General features: G+C 33.6%; 1 protein-coding gene across 1 annotated transcript in view; it reads right to left on the reverse strand.

The window, feature by feature from the left end:
* THEMIS (thymocyte selection associated) overlaps window positions 1-15,042 on the reverse strand; it is a 193,118-nt gene extending 178,076 nt beyond the window's left edge. Inside the window, exon 1 of the mRNA XM_052645612.1 lies at window positions 14,952-15,042. Coding sequence (XP_052501572.1) covers window positions 14,952-15,042 — 91 coding nt within the window. The remainder of the gene's footprint in view (window positions 1-14,951) is intronic.
* Window positions 15,043-16,714: the final 1,672 nt, after the last annotated feature.

Below are 16,714 nucleotides of genomic sequence, written 5' to 3' on the forward strand. Positions count from 1 at the left end.
TGTTAAGAGTTAGGTAAAATACGATTCCAAGGTTTTTATAGGAAAACATTTAACATCATTTCAAATAACATTGTGCTTTAATGAGTGTAAATTTTGTAAATTACCAAATCAACATTTTTCAAATAAAATTGAATGTTCACGTTTGCCAAATTCTATTTGATAGTCATTTTAGTGTCCAACTATATGACACTGACACAAATAGAGCAAATTTATATTTGTCTAATTAATCATATTATCAATTTCAAATATTGGAATATAATAAGTTTTACATGAGTTGTAAAGTTTAGATATTGAAAGTGTTCAACTTTCACTGTCTGCGAACTTAGGTCTTCCTGAATCAAGAGCAGTTTTAAACCTGTGAAGCTCAACAGAATATGTTGTAAATATTTAGAAAATTCTACTTTAGAAATGTAATGTTCATCTTTAATACATTATTATGAATATAAGCTCATGTAGAGAAATACTGGTGCTCTGTTTTCATTTAACTGAAATTATTTTTTAAATATGTGACAGGACATATTTCATTAGCCTTTACATAAATTTATTTCTCTTGAGTCTGTATAAACCAATATCAATATTGTGAACTCATATTAAAAAGTGAAAAAAAAGTTTTCTTTTGCCCTAATATTTAAAACTTATGAAATACAAATAAACACAAGTTGAATACAATGCTATAATTTTCAAATTTTCCCTGGTTTTACTACCATATCCCTAGCTGATTAAATTAAACCTTAAAAAAGTTAAAGTCAATTAGCCATAAAAGAATTATGTTGGCATTAAAATAGGCACATTTTTTTGCTATATGAACTCATACATGTGTCAAATTAATGAAAGTCATGTTCATATAGTTCATAATTCACTGTGTATCATTATTCAATACATTTAACCAGTTCAAGTTAATTTTTACCATACTTATTAAATTGAAATTGTAATCAGTAGTAGAATGTGCATGCTTGTTCATACTAAATCACTTCAGTCATGTCTGTCTCTTTGTGATCCCATGAACAGTAGCCCACTAGGCTCCTCTGACCATGGGATTCTCCAGGCAAGAATACTGGAATGAGATGCCCTGGCCTCTTGAAGGGTATCTTTCCAGCCCAGGGATTGTACCCACATCTCTTGTCTCCCCCACTGATAGGCAGGTTCTTTACCACTGAGCCACCGAAGAAGCCCTAAAAGACAAAACAAACGTGTATCTAATCCAAGCTATTTCTTGTGTTTGTTTGTAACCCAATTGTATAGTCAAACAGTAAATAGTTATAAAATTTCTAAAAATGTTGATGATTGTATAAAAACAGGATTCACTACAGAATATCATAAATTCTTCAGGTAGGTAGAGCAAGAATAAACTTCACAAGTTTTATTTCTGGGGCAAATAGGCAAATAGGTGACTTGAAAATGGAAATAATAATAATAATTTCAGCAGATAACACCAAGGATTAAATGTACTTATAAATATAAAATATTTAATAAGATTGAATATATATGCATACATGTACTAAATTTGTGTATAGATGAGAATAAAGTATTATTTAATCATATGTGTTGTATTAGATATATTCACATATATTTATGTATACACATACATATGCAAAATATATTTATGCACTCATTACATACGCTTACACACCCAAATCTATATACAAAGATACCCATCCCATAATAATCCTTCAGTATATAGAGCTATCATGGTCAATAATCTATCATAAACTATGTGCTGATAGCAAATGTTATCTCTGACACTTTCATTCTAATGCTTTATGTTCATTTATTTTGATTGACCAACCAGCCCACTTTCTCCTATTTCTCCTTCAACAGAGACTTTTTTCCCTTTATTCTTTGTTAGCTTGACCAACTCTTCCTCTATCCATACTTTTCACGTTGCTCTTTGAGATCCACGTATTTCTGACCTGACGCATGCACTACAAGGCAATCCTGAAATAACAAGGCTTCTTTCACCCACTTACAATTCTGATATATTAAATCTTGTAAGCCTACTACTCTTTTTACTTCAGACATACATTTTTGGTGGGCTAACGTTCATCTGCATCTGAATGTCCTACAGGAGCTCTTGCTCATTGGAATGTAACTGAATCATGCCTCCATCTCCAAAACAACTGCTGCTCTTGTGGCAAGTCTTTCAAGAAATATTTTTATCACCAACCATGTTTCCTTAGTTCAGAAACCTCTGATCTGTCATCAACACCACCCTCTTGCTCACAGCTCATAAACTGTGAAGTTCAGAATGTTCGACCCAAAAAGACCACAGATCCTGTCTTTTCTATTTGTAGCTTCTATTAGCTCCTTGCTGTTTGTCTCATATTCATGTAGTAAACCTCTATTGGAATAGATGTCTAATCTACTCATCTGAGGGGTTTTTTTGCCTTAAAATCTCAGAAATTCTTTAGCTTTTTCTACAATTTTCAAATTTATAATCAACATGATTTACTTTTATAATCAGATATAAAAATAATATCCTTTTATAAGTTACTATTGATTATAGCATAAATTCAATATCCTTATTATAGCTCAGAAGAAACTTAAAATATGACCACAAATAACCTGATCATCTATTATTCTCTGAGCTGTTCTTGGATCATATTTTGAATTTTCAAACTTGTATAATGATCTAAAGATTTTTTTCTCATTCTGAAATTTTCTTATTTGCTCATTTTCTATATAGGCTGCAGAAAAGTATCATCACCTCTTGGTAAGCTTTTTGGGTGGTAAATTCTCAGTGTTCTCAAAACAGTTTATTAAAATACATTTCACAATATAGCACATGTATTGATTTTTTTTAAATCCATCTTCTTTTATTGCCTAAAGGGTCCTTGAGGACAAGAATCATACTCTATTCATTTTATAGAAGGAAGGATAGAGAGAAGAAATGCAGGGAGGCAGATACAATTTAAGGACTAATTTCCATAATTTTAACATATTTTGGCAGGAAAAAGAAATATGATATTTAATATATTCAAAACACAATATTTAAAAATCTTACCTCCTCTAAATCTTACTTTCCCCAAGAGGGAAAACATTTTCATGGTATTTAAAAATTGCTATAAAAAACACTTTTGAACATTATATTTATGGGCTTATTTAAGCAAAACTATGCTCTCACTTCTGCAAATGTATGTGTTCTTTCATCAATATTCATTTTGGTAAACAGAAGAAATGGCTAATAGAATCTACATTCAAAGCGATGAGAGGAGTCCTTGCATTGTTTTAGTTGCTTTTGCTAATTTAGATCGGTACCTCCACGTTCCCAATTCTAAAAGTAAAACTCTTATAATATTCAAAAGGACTGCATATGGTTCTGCACTATTTCCCCTCTGATATCATTTCTGTTCACTCCTCCTCCTTCTAGCCTTAGTGGTTTCTCACTTTTTCTGAAGTACACCAGCACACTCTCACCATAATACTTCACTAAAGATATTCTCGCAACTTGGAAAGCCATTCACCAGATATTTGTTTGGTTAACTCCTTCACCTCTCTCAGCCTGAGAGCGCTTGTTGTACCTGAGTCATCTCCAGCATGTTTCATAACTGTGTAGAGAGTTGATTAATTCTTAAGTTACTTGGAATTAAGGCTTTAGAAAATTCTAGCTAGGACAAATGGATCTTAGAACTAGAGACAAGAGGTAAAACTTGTGTATAAAAAAATAAAACTGTGCAGTAATGGGTTAACTATTACTTAGGGTGCTCAAACCCTGCACTTATCAAAGAAAGGACTACCCCTTAACTGGCTCTGGAGAGAAAACCTCTGAGCCCTCGGAATATCCCGTCAGATAAGTGTTTTTGTGTATCTGGGATCTTGGGCCACACCAGATAGTTTATGCTAACAATGTGATTTATGGTGAATGCCCTTTGTGGTTCATTTGGGGTCCTGGGCCACACAGCACCACTTGAGGGTCTGGAGACCCAGTAGTTGAAGTCAGTCACACAAATCATGCTTCATGCTTGTGTAACTGCCCCAATAAAAACCTTGGATACAAAGGCACAGATGAGCTCCCCTAACTGGAAATAATTTGTCCTTATTGTGACACATCATTGCTGGGAGAATTAAACATTATCCACGTATCTTCACTGAGAGAGGATAACTGGCAATTTGTTTTCTCATAGACCCTGCTGTATATATGCCTTTTTCTGTACTGGCTTTAGTTTTTCTTTGTTCTCTGTGGTAAACCATAACAGTTTAACAGCTTCTCTGAGTTCTGTATTTCTAGAAAATCAGAAAGACCAGGAGTGATCTGGTGGACCCCCAAGGCAAAATAGGGGGAAATTTTTGTAATTTTGCGTTAGGTTACATGATAAAAAAACGTATGACACATCTTGACTATATAAATTTAAAATCTTTTTGTTTCAAAAGATAATATTATGGAAATGAAGACAAGCCATAGAACAGAAGGAAATATTTTCAATTATATATCTGAAAATATTTGCAAATCAAATATCCAAAATACAGAGATAAGTCTTACAGCTCAATAACAAGAGGACAAAGGCCAAAAAAATTGAAGAGATGTTATTTCAAAAAAAGGCAAATAAATTGCTACTAAGTACAGGCAAAAATGCTCAACATCACTTGTCATTAAGGAAATGAAATTAAAACTACAGTGAGATACCATTGATTATACAACAAAAGATACACAGGTTTTAGCAAGGATTTGTAGAAACTGGAATCCAAATTCATTATAAATGAGAAATTAAAATGGTACATTATTCATATTATCTCCAAAAGGGAGATAATACAAATGGCCTTTGGTGTTGAATAAACAAAATGTGGTATATCCATATACAAAAAACTATTTAGCAACAAAAAACACACCAGAATAGTAATATATGCTACAACATAGATGAACCTTGAAAACATTAAGCTAAGTAAAATGTTAGTTTCAAAACAAGACATACTGTATGATTTATTTTATATGAAATGTATAGGAAAGGCAAATTTATAGACAGAAAGGAGAGCAGTGGTTGCCTGGGGCTGGAAATGTAAGCAATAATGATTGGCGAATAGCTCAAGGGACTGCTTTGGGGTGATGGAAATGGTCTAATATTGGTGGTGGTTGCACAACTCTATAAATTTACTAAAAATCATTGAATTGTATAGCTATAAGGGATGAACTTTATGGTTTAAAAAATTAATACCTCATTTAAACTGTAGGAAAAATCTAATGGGAAAAGATACAAAAATAAACAATAAATAATAACCTACATGATATATAAGAAAAAGATAGTGTTTTGATTCCAAAACAATGAGGAATTTAATAGTGAGTATAGGATATATAGGGAAGAGGGAACAAAAATTTTGCAGTAATAAATAGGGTGGTCAGATAAGCCTCACAAGTTGACATCTGGTTGAAGAGCTTGCTGACTCAAGGAAAAAGTGGGAGCAAAGTTTTAAGGCAGGAGCATATCCTCAAGTTTGAGGAACAGTGAGGAGGTCAATGGGGTTAGAAGGAAAAGATCTGTAAACAATAAAGTCAGAGCAATACTAAGAGTAAAGAGAGAAAATTAAAGGCCTACTACCCATTGGAAGGTCCTTATTTTGAGAAAAACTGGGAGAGCCATTGGAGGTTTTTTAACAGAGAAGCAGCACAATCTGACATACCACTTATAAGCATGACTCTGGATGCTATGAGAATAGACTTCAAGAGTGAAAGAGAAGTAGGGAGACCAATTAGGTGGCTATTTTGATAATCTTTGCAATATGTTATGATGATTTGAAACCACCAAGGGGGTAGATGGAGGTCACAGTGAGTGGTGATATTCTGGATAAAGCATGGGGGAGAAATTGGTGTAAATTTTTCTCCTTTTAAAAGTTAATTAATACTTTTATAAAAATTAGAAGTTAATGCATCAAAATGTTAATCATATTTCTTTATATTTGATTAAATTATTGAATATTTATGCTTCTACATTTTCCAGTTTTCTAGCCATGTGCACATATTATTTCTATAGAGAAAAATCATTTTTCAACATCCAGTTAATTAAGCAAAATTGTAATGGAAACAAACTTTGTTTTTGCCAAAATTTTAAGTCAACATCAAACTGGTTACATATATGAAGTAATCAGTGATAAATGGTAATATTAGCAATATGCAGAATAGTCAAGCAACAAATATTTCCTGAATACGAATGGTGAACTCACTTTTCCATAAATATGTGGTAACATTATTATCAAATAACTTTCCTGGGATTGTATGACTCTCTCCAGAGTTTGTCTAATATCTAGGTTTTTTTTTTAGTTGGTAATAAATGCAGTTCTAGCTATAATGAATATCACTTGTATCGGTAAGGAAAGTATTATGTTGAAATAGGGCTTCCCAGGTGGCTCAGTGGTAAAGAATCCATCTGCCAATTCAGGAGTCACCGGAAATGTGGGTTTGATACCTGAGTAAGGAAGATTCGCTGGAGGAGGAAATGGCAAACCGCTCCAGTATTTTTGCAAAGAAAATCCCATGGACAGAAGAGATTGGTGGGCTACAGTCCTTAGAGTCACAGAGAGTTGGACATGAATGAGCACGCATGTGCGTGCGCATGCACGTGAGCGCGCGCACGCGCACACACATACACACACACACACGCACACACACACACACACACACACACACACACGCTAAGATAACAACTTCACATTCTCAGAGATTTAAATAGTAAAGGTATATTTCTCATTTCACTATGTGTCCAGTTCAAATGAGTGAGGGCAGAGTCTCTAATAATTATAGTTACTTAGAGATCCAGACTTGAAGGCTTCATTTTGACATGATCTACCAGGACAAAATATGTTAAATTATGAACTGGTTCTTAAAGCGTCTGTTCAAAATGATACATCTTTCTTCTGCTGTCATGACACTGGCTAATGCAAGTCCCATGTCCTATGGTCACAGAAGAGTCAGGAAGTCCAATTCTATGATGTACTCAAAATGTAAAGAGAAAAATCTATGATGATTATTATTATGAGAAGGCAGATAAAAGAATAAAATATTAGAGCTTCAATTTGTATTAATGTTTATATAAAAAATAAAGTTAAAACTATACTAATATTTACTCTAAAGATTTTCTAAAATTTAATTTTAAACTCTATTAGTATTTAATTATAAAAAATTTATTCCTATACCAGATGGTCACATGACATGTATAGTTCACAATATATTGAGACAGCTTCAGAATTCCAAAAATGTGAATTAAAACAATTGTCTTCATTCATTCATTTCCTTACAATACTTCCATATAATGGATTTTATACAGATCAAGTTAAGAATTATTATAATCCATTTTCCACTCTCCACAAAATAGACAATAACTTTGTAAGATGCCTACAAAGACATTTCAGAACTGAAAATTGTGGAACCTATCAAGAAGAAAATGACAGAGTGACACTTCTATTCCTAGTATGAACTTGTCATCAGCTACATACAATTGTTGTCTAAAGAAACTGCAAAAATCAGATTTATGAAGAAAATTATTTCACATATGGATTGATGGCCACCAACATTAATGATAAATCTTCCTTAAATGTATATTTTATATGGCATGTACATGCTGTATACCGGACCTTTACAAGGTATCTTTAAGGGCTATTATTTAAAACAAGCACTGAAATAAATACATTACAGCTATGTCTTTGAATCACCCTATCACATGGTAATAAATCAACATTTTTCCAAATACTGAAGTATTCAATAATGGAAATATTTAGTACTTTCAATAATGTTCAATAATAGTTAATATAACAATGTTTATTATTAATAAAATATTTAAATTGTTTAAAACATTATTAATTTCATCTTTATCCTCTTACAATTTTTATTACTACGTATGCTTTAGAATTACCATAAATAACAATAAAGAAATTGATATTTTAAGGTATGTGCTCATTTTTTTTTGTTTGTTTTTAGCCAACAAGGTTTGTGTTTGAATAAAGCCCTGATCAATTAGCTCATGGATGGAGCATTCCAGTCATTATTTCATTCTGTGGTCAAAATTTATTTTTTTCAATTGTCTACTTGAAATTTCCATTTGAGTGAATAACAAATTTAACATGTCCAAAACAGAGCTTTTGCTTTCTCCATCAAACCTCTACCCTGCCAAGGTCTTCACAACTCTGTCAAAGGTACAAACATCTATCTAATGGTTTAGGTCAAAGTCCTCCCATGCATCATTTAGTCTTCTCCTACCTCACACCCATATCAAATCTACTAGCAAGTCCTGACATTTCTACCTCCAAAGTATGCACTAAATTGGTCATTTCTCGTCCAACTGAATCAAGGTAACATGAACTCTCTTCTGCAGTCCTGAAGTGTCTTAACCCAGTTTTGCCCCACAAAAGCCTGTGCAGTCCCACCTAAAATGGTGAGCAAGTCCTGTCAATCTCCTGCTGCGAATTGGTCATTACCAGTTATAAAATCTGAACTCCTTGAAATGCTCTTGCCCATTCCTTGAATCTCTTTCTCATATGACTTCCCTCTCTGTTCTGTCTTATATATTTGAGGTAACAAGGATATTTTTCTCTCCTTCAAACAGACTAAGCCCCTTTTGGTCTAGCCATTCACTCTGTTTGGAACCCTCACCTCCAGGATATTTTCTTGTCTGATTCCTTCTCAGCATTCAGGTCTCTGCTACTAAATCAGCTCTTTAGAGAAAACTTCACTGATCATTTTATCTTACTGGTCCCCACTCACTTCCCCAGCCCCACTCTGTAGCAAATTATGTATTACATGGCTTTTAAGGCCTACAAAATTTGTGCATCCCCATGTCCTCAGCCTCATTTCCACTATTTCCCCTCAATTGCTCTGCTTTATCCTCACTTGTCTCCTTTTTGCTTCTTAATTAGATGAAGAGATTTGTTATATGGTTTGCACTTGCTCTGTCCTCAGCAGAAGTGTTCTTCCAGAAATATGCAAGACTCATTTCCTCAGTTTATTCTGGCCTCTGCTCAAATATAATCTCCCCAAAGCTATCTGCCCTGATTGCCCTAGCAAAAGATCATCTCCTTCCCCTCTTGCTCTGCTCTCTACTTATTTAGTTCTTCATGGTACTTGTGTATATATCAAATCTGTCGGTTGTTTGTCATTTGTTGCAGCCACTGGAATATAAGAGAGGGGCTTCCCTACTCTCTTCCATGATTCTAGCCTTTTGAACAATGCCTGATAATGTGTTATTGTATTTTATATAAGCTAGTCCATGCTGAGACTCACTTGATGTTTCACATGTTTCATGTCATAAAGGAAGCCTGAATCAATTTCAAAGAAACAGTAATATAATACAATATAGACTACTGTTCTCTAACAACATACAATAAAACTAGTAATTAAAAGCAAAGAACAGCTAAAGACAATTTTATGTTATCAGAAAATAAATAGCCATTTGATTTAAAAGGAAAAACATGTACTCAGAACTGAGTAAAAGTGAAAATATTACAAGGCAAAATGTATGGGAAAGAAAGAAGTATCTAGAGAAAAATATAGGTTTAAGCATACATACCAAGAAGCAAGAAATGTTTTTTAAATGACTGTGATTTATACCAGGAAGCCAGAAAAGGAGCAAGAGAGCAAAGGACATGAGAAAATAATAGAGTCAGAAGTCAAGGAGAGAAGCAAAACAACAGAGGATTTTACCAAACCAAATTCTGAATTCCCACCCCAAAATTTCACATCCAGTTATTCTTATAAGAGAATTCTACCAAATTAAAGAGTTTAAGGCACATTTCTCTCTTTTCAAATACCTCAAGAAAAAGTTAACAACAAAATCTATGTAGTTAATTTTAGAAAGCTAGTGTTACCTTGAATCTAAAATTATAAATGAGTCTATTAGCTCATATCAGTTGTGATCAAATGCAAAAATCTTTAAATATATCAAATTTCTATTCTGTATTTCAAATGTTAGTACATATTATTATAAATACTATATTAAAAGATTCTTCAATTTGAAAAATCTTTTAAAGGTAATTTCATTAGCAGACTAAAGAAACCAAACCACCTAGAAATCAAGAAATAGACAGGAACTTCCTTAATTTAGTGACGAGTAAACACCAGTTCTAGAATATTGTATTTAATGAAGGAATTTTAACCACATTTTCTTTATAATTCAGAATTCTCATTTTTTAACACAGTACTGGAGGCTCTGGACTATACTGTCAAGATAAGGAAAAATGAACAGCTGCAAAACATATTAGGGAAGAGACACAGCTCGATGTTTTCTAATGATATCAATATTTAGGAAAATCAGAGAAATAAAAAATAAATTGTTAGAATTAATAAGTTCATCAGTATCGTAGTAATATATATTTACATTTCCACTTCAGTAGTAACCAGGGAGAACAGAGGAAGTATGGTATCAGTCAATATAGCAATATAACGTGTGCATGTGTCTGCATTCTAGGAACTAGCTTTAGAATACACAGGATCTCTACGGAGACATTTTTTTTTAAAATTCTGATACATGATCAGAAAAATGAATTTTTGGTTTGTTTGTTTTTTAATGAGAGATAAACTATGTTAATGAATGTAAAGACCTTACTATTTAAAAAACTGAAGTCATAATCAAAAAACATATCTACATTAGAAATCCCAGCTCAGAATGGCTTTATTTGTAATTTTACTAAATATTTAAATAAGAAATTACATCTAATTTATACAATGTCTTTAGAAGAAGAAAAAAAGACTCTACCCAAGAAATTCTATAAGCTCAACATATCTCAATACAAAAACCTGGGTAGGATGTCATACAAGATTAAAATTATAAGCCAATTTCATACCCTAAAAAAATACAAAAGTTCTTTAAAACTAATAAATTGAATTCAATGCTGTATAACCAAACTGATCTTATTCCACAAATAAATGACTTAAGATTTTTTTAAATCAATGTAAAAAAATCATATTATCATCACAAAAGTTATTTAAAAGTTTGATAAATAAACATACCTTTATGACTTAAAAAACTGGTAGAAAACTAGAAACTTGTTTAAATTAAAGCAAACATTATATTTAATGATAAATTATTAAAAGTTTCTCTCTATGGTTGTGAGGTGAGTGAAATGAGGGCCTTCATCATTACTCTTATTTGATATTATATTATTGATAGAAAAACACTAGCTAATACTTAACTGAAGGAAAATAAAGTACAATCATTGGAAAGAATAAAAACCTATAAACATTTATAGAAAACATAAATATGTATACAACAAATCTAAAATAATCTAAAGATATATTCTTAGAATTCAAACACACAAAGAAAAAATGAAAACTTCAAAAGACACCACTTATAATGGAATTTTAAAAATCAATCAGATAACTAAGAATAAATCTGGAATAGAAGTGTAAGAACTTCACAAATAAAAATTATTAAATGTTATTGACAAAGGTAAAAAGATATCTATAGATATAACTAGACAGATAAACTAAGTTCATGGTTCAGAAGAGGACTTCATTTAAAAATCATGACAATTCTCTATAAACCAATGAACTGCTAATAAAAAAAATTGGGACAACTAGTTTCACAGTACTAGTTCCCAAATTTGGCTTCATTTTTAATCATCAGGGAGATTTTTTAAAAAATGCCTTATCACTTACAAAATAAATCCTAGTCTTGTCAGGAGAGAACCAGACTCTGAAAGTTGCTAAGAAAGTAAATTTTAAAAGTTCCCATCACAAGAAAAAGAAAAACTGTAATTATGTGTGGTAATAAATGTTAACTAGATTTATAGTGGTGATCATTTTGCTATATGTGCAAATAATGAATTATAATTTTGTACACTTGAAAATATATGATATTATACCTAAATCTCAATTATCTTAAAAAGACTGATATCAAGTGTTATCAAGAATATGGATTAATTAGAAATCTCATGTTCTTCTGGTAGGAAGGTAAAGTAGTATAACCACTTAAGAAACGTGTTGTCCATTACCTACCCAAAATAAACATATGCATCCTGTGAGATGTGGCAATTCCATTCATTTATATACACAATTGAATATTATACACATGTGAACACACATAAATAAGAATGTTCCTGACAACGTTAACAGACATCTTCAAACTGGAAATAATTCAAATGCCTATTAGTAGTGGAATGGATAAATAAACTGCAATATATTCATCTACTGGAATATTATACACACTGGAATGAATAGCCTATATAGAACAGCATGGATTAATTTTACAAAGATAATGTTGAACATATATGCCAAACATAAAAGGATACTATTATAATGTTTCATTAATATAAAGTTCATAAATGAGCAAAAGTCTGATAAGGGTTACTTCTTGGGAAGATGGTAGATAATGATTGAGAAAGAGCACAAGATGTAACTTTCAAAATACTTGTAATTTTCTATTTCTTGACCATGATGGTGGTTACACATATATATTTAATTTGTGAAAATTCATCAAGATGTATGCTTTTTTCTCTTAAGTGAAGTATAACATAATAGTAAAGTATTAAAAGATGAAGATAGTCTGAACACATGGAGAGAGTATGTTCTTTTGCAAGATTTAAAGCAAAAATTTCAATTCTTCCCAAGTTAATCTATAAAATCAACATACTCTAATACAAATTCCAGTTGAATTTTTAAAGTAATCAATTGATTTATTTAAAGACATGTTTGAAAGGTCTGTGAATAGCTACAAAAGGAGCAAAAAGATTGGTTTATATGTGAACTATGTTTATGCCAAAGCCATAGTTACAAAAACAATGCTTGAACACAATTGAGAAAACACAGACTAATGAACAGAAGGGATATTTAAGAGACAAACCAACCCAGTTATGAGCATATAACTTAAAGACAACAACACAAATCAGAGGGAAAAGGATAGCTAGCTTATAAATGATGCTGGAAAATTGTGGTTACTATATGGAAAAAAAAACTAAAATTGGATTCCTCTGCACTTCATGGCATAGTTTAAAATTTAAATATGAAATATAAAGCTGTAAAGTTGATTTAAAATAACATAGGAAAATATCTTTGTAAATGAAACATGAAGAAGAACTTCCTAATGTGAAATCTTAAAAGCACAAACCATGACACCAATAAAATGACTTGGGGACAGCTTAGGAACAAAGATACATTCCACAACATTATATATATGGAAAAATAGGGTCTGCATCAAAATAATCAATTTACAAAAGAAATAAACAAAATGGTCTATACTAAAGCTGATGGCTGCCTACACCAATTCATTGCCTGTGCATGCGTGCTCAGTTGCTCAGTCACATCTGAGTCTTTGTGACCCCATGGACTGTAGTCCACCAGGTTTCTCTGTTCATGGGTAAGCATACTGGAGGGGGCTGCCACTTCCTATTCCAGGGGATCTTCCTGACTCAGGCATCAAACCCGTGTCTGCCGCATCTCCTACACTACAGGTGGATTCTTTACCACTGTGCCACCTGGGAAGCCCACATTCACTCATCCTATTCTATTATAAATCATACAGTCTTAGTAAAAGTCACTCTGTACTACTTCAAGAGGTTAACTTAATCTCTCCTATAAAGTGATTTTGGTTTATTTATTTATTTTTGGCTGTGCTGGGTCTTCATTGCTGCCTGCGGGCTTTCTCTAGTTACGATGAGTGGCTGCTACTCTCTAGAAGCAGAGCAAGAGCTTCTCACTGTGGTGGCTTCTCTTGTTGTGGAGCACGGAGAGCACTCTGGTGTCAGTAGCTGCAGCTCCCAGACTCTAGAGCACAGACTCACAGGTGTGCATGTGTGTGTTTGTGTGTGTGTGAACTGGGTCTGACATTCATCAATCTTTTTTATTTCATAATATAATATCTAAAAAATTATTTTGTCTATAAATGGGAAAGATTTGCCTACCAACAGTTTTTTATCTTCCTAGTGCTTTTTCTGGACCTACTTGTACTACTGGCTCAATTCTACCACCCTTGGAACCAGAAATGTATATTTCCCCAGAAAATGAGTCTGTCTTACATATATTCAAACCACTGCTTAAAAAAACTGAGGGTATGTATTATACATGTTGTAAGTCTTGATGCTTTTTCTGAAGTAATACATACAGTAAGTCACACCAAAGCACACTAACTTATTCAACAGCCTTAGTTGAACTCTGACTTTAGAACTCTGACATGGATTCTATAAAAATTATCTTGTATTTAGTAAATGTTAACTTCTATACCTTTAAATATGAATGCCATTATTAAAGAAATTAGAAGTAAGACCACTACAGAAAGACGGAGAGAAGCATTGACATAGGCAGTCCATTCTGAAGGAGATCAGTCCTGGGATTTCTTTGGAGGGAATGACGCTAAAGCTGAAACTCCAGTACTTTGGTCACCTCATGCAAAGAGTTGAGTTATTGGAAAAGACTCTGACGCTGGGAGGGATTGGCGGCAGAAGGAGAAGGGGACGACAGAGGATGAGATGGCTGGATGGCATCACGGACTCGATGGACGTGAGTCTGAGTGAACTCCGGGAGTTGGTGATGGACAGGGAGGCCTGGCATGCTGCGATTCATGGGGTTGCAAAGAGTCGGACACGACTGAGCGACTGAACTGAACTGAACTAAAGATTTTGGTGAAATTTTCTTCCTAAATGCTGTGCTTTTAATAGCTGTTTGTTTGTTTTTTTAAAAAAAACAAAAATAAAAAAACTGTATTTTATGTTCTAGGAACATAGACACAGATAACTTTTCACTTGGAATACAGCCAATTTCAAGGGAAAGGCAGGAATAATTTATGTTGAACTATTTAAAGCCCTACAAAAAGTTCAAGAATCTTCACTCGATTCCTAGCCCCTATCCACACCAGAGTCTTATCCAGTTTCTCCCTTCTTCAACACTATTAAGTCTCGACAATTTCTCAATTACTTTCTCTGATAATGACCTTTCCTTTAACAGAACTCATATATTCTTTGTTTAAAAAAATTGCACTAAAATTCCTAACAGTATATTCTTTATGAGCATATTCTAGCCAATCAAGAGATAGGAAGGTGCTTACCTTCAAAATAGAAGCCTGACTGGATTTCTAGGACCCTGGGGAGGGTCCTGAGGTCAAGGGAGTAGATGAATTCTTCCAGGGACAATGCCATTGCTTTGGCTTGGATCTTGTGCTGACCTGGTACTTACAGAAGCTTTTGGCTTCTGAGCGTCACTTGTCTGCAGCTACAGTCCCAGCTCATCATTCCTTTATCAGGGATGTCACGCCGGAGCCTGTGGGGTGGAGTAACTCTATGTGGGGAGGGGAGTGAGAAGGGAGGAAAGAGGCAGGCAGGGGATAAAAGGTGTTACAGCTCTTTTCAGTTCTCATTGTGGCTTCATTTCCTTCTAACATTGAAGTAGAACAGGATGGGGGTGTGGTGAGCATGTCTGAACAGACATTGCCAAAAAAATGAGAATTGGCAAGTAGCTGTGTTCATCTGCTGCTGGTCCAGGTGTGCATCTTCAGCAGGGGCCAGGCTGTTTGAGGTCAGAGTTGTTTGTGGCTTGTCAATCAGGAAAGAACAGGAATTCAGGACTATAGTATAATCTTAAAAAGGGCACTGTATCAATTCTTTATCTCTTCACTTCACTTCTAAAGTTTGGCTCTGTGCCTTATTTGCATACTCTCAGGGCTTTTATACAAAATTAGGTTACAAAAGTGCTTTGTGTCAGCTCTTTTCAGAAATCTGATACTCTGGAGGGGGAGGATCAGAAACCCCTTTTTATTTTGCCACATTAAAAATTTTGCTGAATATTAAAGGAGAGTGGGGGAGGGGTACACTATGCAAAGTGATACATTTAATCAATATGAATTTTCTAATCACCACACTATAGTGAAAGTATCTAAATCTGTTGTTAGGAAACCTGAATTTCCTGGAGTTAGCTCTACCTTTGACTTACCAGTGACATCAGCCTTGTGTTCTCTGTCCCTCATTTGTCTCATTTATTTAACAGAGAAAAAGTTAGAGCCTAATAAATTGCACAGATTTCTTACAAGGCCAAAATTCTACAACTCTGATTGTGGGGTCCAAATTTGCAATGGCGAGGGTAGGAAATGACCAAAGTCAAAGGAAGCAAAAGAAGCCTCATTAAAAACAAACCTCTAAAAAATCTTCTTCCTTCCTAGTCTTTGTATTTAAGTGAGACAATATGTTAGAACTAGAGTATACAATTCAAGGTGATGTTTTCCAAGTCTCTATAAAGATGACTAAAAGAAGAATGGTTGATATAAACACAGCTAAAGAAACTAAGAAGCTGCGTATTATACTTATAAATTGGACTCCAGGTTCCCTGTCTAGAAACTGTTTTAGCCTTAAGTTGCAAAGAACATAGCCAGACAGAGAGGGTCAGGGTGCGTTCATTACGTAAATAACCTAAGAAAATAAAAACAAGGCCTTATAAAACTCTTTCAACTCTTAAAATCATATTTGATATTTGCAATAATCTGCCTGGTTTCAATTCCTTCTTTACAAAACTAAATTTTATAAGGTCACGTCAATGGTTTTTTCACCAGTAGCTTCTAAGTACTTTTTCATTTGCAGTTGTTGTTGTTGTTGTTGTTTTTCACTCAAGATCCTCCTAAATTTGATGAGTCTGCCTTCTGCACCCCTTTTCCCAAGCTTAGGCCCTTCAGTAGACAGCAAACATTGTTTACAGCTTGGTTCTCACATGGTTGAGTATCTGGAAAGGGCTGCTGTGGACTGCTCCTTGAAAATCATGTATCGGTTAGAAGTGGTACTATAGCAAATCTCGTTTGATATCTAACTCAAACTGGACTTCACT

This window comes from Budorcas taxicolor, chromosome 9 (assembly GCF_023091745.1).
Source record: "Budorcas taxicolor isolate Tak-1 chromosome 9, Takin1.1, whole genome shotgun sequence".
Taxonomy (NCBI): domain Eukaryota; kingdom Metazoa; phylum Chordata; class Mammalia; order Artiodactyla; family Bovidae; genus Budorcas; species Budorcas taxicolor.